Genomic DNA, 6,343 nt, shown 5'->3' with positions numbered 1-6,343 from the left:
TCTCCCAGCCTTGCCTCTTATGAGGGCAGGGAGGGAGTCTATTTGGACTCGCAAGTGGGGTGTAGCTCGACCATTCTCCCCAGCTGGTGCCAAGTCCACTCCCTGCACCTGGGCCTCACCCCAAACTACCCCCATGCCTGGGAGGCACAGCTACTTAGCGTGTCCTGGATCAGGGTGCTTATCGGGGGGGGGGGGGGGGGGGACGGGGGGCTGTGGGTAAACTGGGAGGCCCCTGTTCCCAGCTACCCTCCAGTCCAGGGCTGAGTCCAGAAGGGGCATCTCCAGGGCTGACAATTACAAGGGCTCCCTCCCTGAGCAGGGGATCCCCGTGAGGACACTGGTGCTGAGCCCCTTCCTGACCCCTGTCTCGAAGTCCCCCCACTGTTCCTTAACAAAGTGGGAGGTGCTGAGGTGCCACCCCCACCCCCACCCCTGCCCAACCTCAGGCAGGCAGACTGGGGCTGTGGCCACACTCTAGCGGGGCAGCCTGGATGGCAGAAACTGCCCCTCTTTTCATTCGGTGCCCCCCACCCCCACCTGGGGGATCACTCCCTTCATGCTCAGTGGGGGCTGGGGGGAGCCCAGCCTCTGGCTCCAGGCTCAGCAGCCGCTGTTCCTGCGCAGGGACGCGTGGCCCCGCAGGCAGCAGTGGAGCTCGGTGAAGGCCAGGGAGCCCGCGCTGGCCGCGCAGGGGCCGACGGGCCGGAAGCCACACCGCTGGTAGAAGGGCACCAGCGCCGCCTCGCACATGAGCGCGGCCCGGCGCACGGCGCGCTGGCCACCCAGGCGGTGCAGGTAGCGCCACAGCAGGACGGGGCCCTTGCCCTGCTGCCGGGAGGCGCGGTGCACCGCCAGCACGTGCAGGTGGGCCGTGCGGCCCCCGGGCCGGTGCAGCGTCAGCGACTCCTAGGGAGAGAGGGACAAGGCCCCGTCGCCTCTGCGCCAGCTGCCCCAGCCTCCCCCTTGGGCCAAGGGCAGGGTCTTGAGTTTCTCATCAGGGTCCCCCTCCCACCCAAGGAGGCTCCAGGCAGACCCTTCACGAGGGCCTCTGGGACCCCAAAGGGGCTGGGTGCTACATCCCGGGAGGGACGGCTCAGCTCTGGAGGACACCCCGCCCCCGCCCACCTCCCCCTGGCTGGCCGGCTGGCCTCTGCGGGCAGCAGGTACCAGGGCAGCGGTGGGCAGCGGCCTGCCTTCCATGGCCCTCACCTGAGTGAGCCTCTCCTCATCCCACAGCGAGCCGATGACGAAGGCTACGAGGCGGCCCTCCTCGAACCAGCCCAGGGACAGCTCGGGACACAGGGTCAGGAAGTGCCGGATCTCATCCAGATACAGGGGGCAGGCGCCCGAGACGGACAGGAAGGCTGCAACGGGAGGGGCGCTCGGGTGGGGATCTTGGGGGTCGCCACTCAAACCCCCACTGTCCACCGCACACCCAGGTCTGCTCACATCACCCCCACAACCCTCCCCGGGGGGCTTCCCAGGGGGGCCCGGGACGCTGGCCCCGCCCATGTTCTTAAACCCGCGCCCCCGTGCACAGGGGCTCCTCCAGCACCCCGGGCCCGGTGTAGGGGCCGCTCACCTTCCCGCTCGATCTCGAACACGCTGGTGGCGTCCTCTGGGGTGAGGCAGCGAAACTCGCTGGCGGGGAGCGTGTGGCGGCGCTGGCGGCTCGGGGCCTCGGCCGTGCCCAGCGGCGGCTGCGGGCCCACGGGGGGCTGGCAGTGCGTGCCCGACCTGGACATGCTGGCTGCCGGCTCCTCCTTGGGCTTTCCCAGCTTCGGAAGTGGCTCCTGCAGACAAGGAAGAGATGCCCCCCCACCTGGGTCGGGGGTCCAGACCTGGTCTCCGGGAGGGGCAGTCAGGAAGCTCCCTCTTGCCTCTTTCGGAGCCGGGGCTCTGGGGCACTTTGGAGGCTGTAAACTCGATGCTTCTGCCCACGCTCCCCCCTCAACCAGAAGTCCCTGCACAGCAGCCCCTCCCAACCTCCAGATTTCTGGCCTCACTGCCCTCTAAACCCCAGAGATGGTGGGAGGGCTGGTCTGGGCCCAGAGCCTAGGGCACCCCAACATTGCAGTCCACGGCAGGAGGGGCATACACCTCCCCTGGCCCTTTCAAATGCAACTGTGCTGGGATGGGGGCGTCTAACCCCAAAAGAGGGAGACTTTGGGGGATGAGATGGTGTGGCCAGGAGCTCCTCAGGCACCCTGGGCCCTGGAGGGAAACACCCTTATTCACAGCAGGCCCTCGAGGAGCCCCCGCATTGACCCAGATGACCTCAGATTGGGTCATGCACACCGGGCGGGGCTGGGAGTCTGGAGTGGGGAGGAATCCGAGACACCTGCCCACCCTGGCTCAGAGCTGTGCCCCCTTGTATCTGTTTCCCAAGACACCCCCACCTTAGCCCCCTGCCACGTCTTCTCTGCCCTCGCTCCACCACCCGTCCACCCCACTTCTTGAGCCCCAGGCAGGTGTTCCTGTTCCCGAAGGCTGAGGGCCCGGGCAGTGTCTCACCTGCAGTAGGGACCCTGACTTTTCCACCACAGAGCCAGTCACCCTGGGGACTGGCCGCGGCGCCGGAACGGACAGCGGTGACCGTTGTGTGCGTGGCCGCTGCAAGGGCCGGTGATGCTCGGTCTAACCCCCGCCTCCACGCGGCCCTGCAGGACAAAGCCCCGCTTCTGCGGCTGAGGGCGAGACGTCAGCGCGGGGCGCCCGGGGAGGGGATTACGGGGGCCACCTGGGCCGCGGGGCTTGGGGAAGAGCAGGGCTAAGCCTCACGGTCCAGCTCTAATCCTGCTCCGTGGCCAGCTGGCAGGCAGGGCGCCCCCTCTGTGTCCTAGAGGCCCGGGCAAGCCCACCTGGGAGGGCCCCTCCCGCTCCGGCGGCTGGAAAGCTGCCCCTGAGAGCCCTTCTTCTGCGCCATCCCTGAGCGTGTCCCTTAACCCACAGACAGCCCCGTGGCGCTGCTGACCCCGTAAGGACCCAAGGTTCGGAGGGGTCATAGCCTGCTGGGGGGCTATCCTGTCAGCACAGGCAGGAGCAACCCCAGGTCTGTCGCAGTGGAGCCGAGGGCCCAGAGGATGATCCAGGTGACCCGTCCACGCCTCCTCAGTTGTCCTGCTGGTGCTCAGTGTCCCCAGGTCAGAGTCCCCCCAAGCGAGAGAGCCGCCGAGGGACCCATCGGCCTTAGGGGACTGTGCCCCATCTGGCCCGAGGACGTGCAGGGGGAGCCGGTGAGCCTGGAGAGGCAGGCAGGGCTGCGGCAGCGTTCGGGCTGCGTGAAGACTGTGGTGCGCCACGGGACGGGCTCGATGCCCAGACCCTCCCGTCCCGCCCTCGCGACCACCTCTGTCGCGTGCGCAAACGAAGTCTGGCGTAGCCAAGTGTGCCTCTCAGGGTGCTCCGGGGAAAAGCCCAAATCCGGGGTGGGAGTCATGTCCTTGTGCCCCCGATTCTACCGTGGTGCCCACCGTCGCCCCTCCGCTTGTCGCATCCGTCACCCCACATGAGCAAAAGATCCTCAGAGACTCGGCCTTCCTGCCAGCGCCTCTGCCCAGGCCGCTCTCCAGCACCCCCCCCCCCCGCCCCGGGATAGGTGAAGAATCCGCGGTGGTGAAGCATCCGCCACTTTGGAGGCCCGAGGCAGCACCTGCTCCAGCTGGACGTCACCTCCCGAGGCCGCCTCTCCACACACCCAGTGAGAGCCGGAAGAGCAAGAACGCCCCCCCGGAAACAAACCACACCTGTCCACTGCACGCGAGGCAGTGGATGCCCACGAAATTCTAGCTCGCCCAGCGGAGAGGCAACCAGCCTCGTCAGGCGCAATGGCGGCGGCATCACACCAGGAGCCGGAGATCGAGCGGCCCCAGGGGCCCCGTGGGCGCCCTCTCATGCCCGCGTTGGAGCCAGGACGCGGGACCTGGGACAATGGGACCTTGGGGTGCCGGTCGTCTAACGTTCAGTCCTGAAGCTGGATGCCGATGGGGGCAGGCGGGCGGTCACCAGGCTGCCCTTCCTGCGCGCGTGAGTGGGGCCTGCCGGAGGCTGCCACTCGCCTGTCCAGCCCGCTGCCAGCGTTCTCTGACTACAGCCGCCTCGGCTCCAGGGCGGCGGGTGGGGGGAGCTTATCTGTGGCTGTGAACTTTTCCTCTGGCACCTGAGCCCCAGCCCAGGCCTCTTACTCGGCCCTCCCCCCCCCTCCCACCGCCTCCAGGAGCCCGCCGGCTCTCTTCCCCTCGGGCTCACACGCTCCCTGCACAGCGCCCACCCCATGCTTGCCCCAGCACGGCCAGCCCTGACCGCCAGGCTCCCACACTGCCCAGCAGAGCCTGCCCCTGCCCCCCTTGGGCCCCGCAGGGTTCCTGAGCTTCTGGTCCTGCAGGTGCCCGCAGGTGCCCGCTCTCACCCATGGTCCAGAGCCCCTGGGGTGCCCCGTGCTCCACACACTTTCTCTCCAGGTCCCCTTCCTCACCGCCCCTCTGCTGTCTGAAGCCCCAGTAGACCCCCAGAGCTCACCATGCCCCCCAACTGCTTCTAGGCGGCTTCCCGCCTTCCCATTATGGGGACCCATTGCAGACCTCTTGTGCTTGACCCTCCGGCCTGGGGTGGGCGGGACAAGCCCAGGCCTTTAGCCTGCAGGACCCAGAGAAGGCCCCCTCCACCTCCCAGCCCTGCACCCCCGCCGCGCCCCCTGGTGGCCACTTGCCGCTGGAGCAGGGCAGCCCCCACCCAGCCTCTCCCAGCCCCTCTCCATGGACGCCCTGGACCTGTGCTTTCCAGACAGTACTCCCCCCGCCTCCAGAACCTCAGCAGACAAGATGAGGCAGTGCACTAAACGTGGATAAACTGGGGGACCCGACACCCCACGAGGCAGCAGGGTGATGCCCGGCCAACTGGAAGAAAGTGACAACCAAGCAACAGAGACAGGGAGAATGAGGGAATGTGGGGGCACGGGGCCCAGGTGGAAAGACAAGGACACCCTGTGCAGTGGACGCTGAGACACCCCCACCCCCAGCAAGAGGGACTGCAGGCAGCCCAGACCCTGCCAAGGGGCCTGCAGCGCCTATCAAACACCCACCCGCCTCCTGGGACCCCGGGGTCGGCCCCCAGGGGACTGCCGTGGAATCCCTCTGGGCTGCAGTCGGAGAGGCCTCAGGAGGGCAGCTGTGAGCAAGGTTGCAGGTTTAGCAAATAAAAATGCGGAACAGCCAGCGAAATTTGAATTTCAGGTAAGCGGTAAGTATTTTTACAGTATCCAGATGTCCCTGAAATGTTTACTCTAAAACATTGTTTCTCCAAAATTCCAACTTGACCCGGGGTCCGTATTTCCTCTGGCATCCCCCTCCGTGAGGCCCGAGAAAAGGAATGGGCAGCACGGGTCAGGAAAGGGCAGTGAGGAGCCAGGAGTCGCCGCCCGCCCAGGGCAGAGGTTGGGGGTGCCTGACTCCTGCGCCACCTCCCTGAGCTCTGGCCTATTCATTTTGGGGAGGGGGTCGCAGGTGTGTAGAAGCCCCCAGGGGAGTGTAATGTGTCATGGCCCCGAGGCTACCATTGGCTCCAGTTTGGCATCCTGTTTCTCTGGGGGGGGGGGCAGGGAGTGCCCCCTGCAATGCAGGTTAGGGGGACTTCAGACCTCTGTGGCCCTGGAGCCTCCCCTCCCTGGCAGGGTCCTGCTGTGGAAAACAGCCAGCACCCCTAGCTGAATGACTGCAAACTCCTGAGGGTCACTGGGGCCCTGCCAGGAAGAGGGGGCATAATGTGGGCTCCAGCAGGGCTTCCCGGGGAGAGGCGATGGCCCACCTTAGAGCGCCCTCTGCCTGCACTCCCCGTGGGACGGGACGGGCCCCACACCCCGGCCCTTCCTGGCCACGGCGTTTGTCTCCAGGGCCGTTCTGCGTGCCCAGGGCTGTCCAGAGGGCTTGAGTCTGGACCCAATATGGGGGTGAGGGGCTAGGACATAGAAGAGCGCCCTCTACCTGCAGCTCCCTGAGAAGGCAGGTGTGGCTCCACAGCAGGCACCCACCACAGCCCATCTCCCCAACAGGCGCGGCCCCTGGAGAACACGGTCACAGGTGGCGTTGTGAGGGCCGGTGTGGAGGAAGGTGGCGCTCAACCTCGGGCTGTCTGGAAGCCGCTTTGCATAGATGGGCTGACTCACTCCAGGGCCCAGCGGGGCCCTGTTCGTATTTGGGTTCAATGTCTGCCATGTTACACAGGCAGGTTTCCTCAGGAAACTTCCAGAGTCTTCAGAAACAGAGGTGTCAAAGGGCAGGGTGGGATCGCCCCCTCCTGGAGAAAGGAGGCATTTACGCTTTCGGGGCATCTGTCCCCAACTCCCCCC

At 66.6% G+C, this 6,343-nt stretch overlaps 1 protein-coding gene across 1 annotated transcript; it reads right to left on the bottom strand.

Annotated features, from left to right (window-relative positions):
- Nucleotides 1–598: 598 nt before the first annotated feature.
- Nucleotides 599–3,005, bottom strand: AANAT (aralkylamine N-acetyltransferase). The gene is made up of 4 exons (XM_037493345.2): nt 2,862–3,005; nt 1,583–1,793; nt 1,210–1,364; nt 599–906 (listed from the first exon to the last, which is right to left on the bottom strand). The coding sequence occupies exons 1-4, from the start codon at nt 3,003–3,005 to the stop codon at nt 601–603; spliced, it is 816 nt and encodes a 271-aa protein (XP_037349242.1). The 3' UTR covers nt 599–600.
- Between the last annotated feature and the right edge of the window lie 3,338 nt (nt 3,006–6,343).

The sequence above is a fragment of the Talpa occidentalis genome, unplaced genomic scaffold, assembly GCF_014898055.3.
Source record: "Talpa occidentalis isolate TD23 unplaced genomic scaffold, MPIMG_talOcc4v2.1 talOcc4.7, whole genome shotgun sequence".
In the NCBI taxonomy this organism is placed as follows: Eukaryota; Metazoa; Chordata; class Mammalia; order Eulipotyphla; family Talpidae; genus Talpa; species Talpa occidentalis.
Note: the sequence above shows the minus strand (reverse complement) of the source record. Positions and strands in the feature narration are given on the sequence as shown.

Excerpts from the sequence above, each read along its gene's own strand:
- AANAT (XM_037493345.2), bottom strand. The coding sequence starts at position 3,005 with ATGACCCCTCCGAACCTTGGGTCCTTACGGGGTCAGCAGCGCCACGGG. Across the intron at positions 1,794-2,861 it reads AGCGGGAGGGGCCCTCCCAG|GAGCCACTTCCGAAGCTGGG; the intron begins GTGGGCTTGCCC and ends CCTTGTCTGCAG. Across the intron at positions 1,365-1,582 it reads GTTCGAGATCGAGCGGGAAG|CCTTCCTGTCCGTCTCGGGC; the intron begins GTGAGCGGCCCC and ends CTCCCGTTGCAG.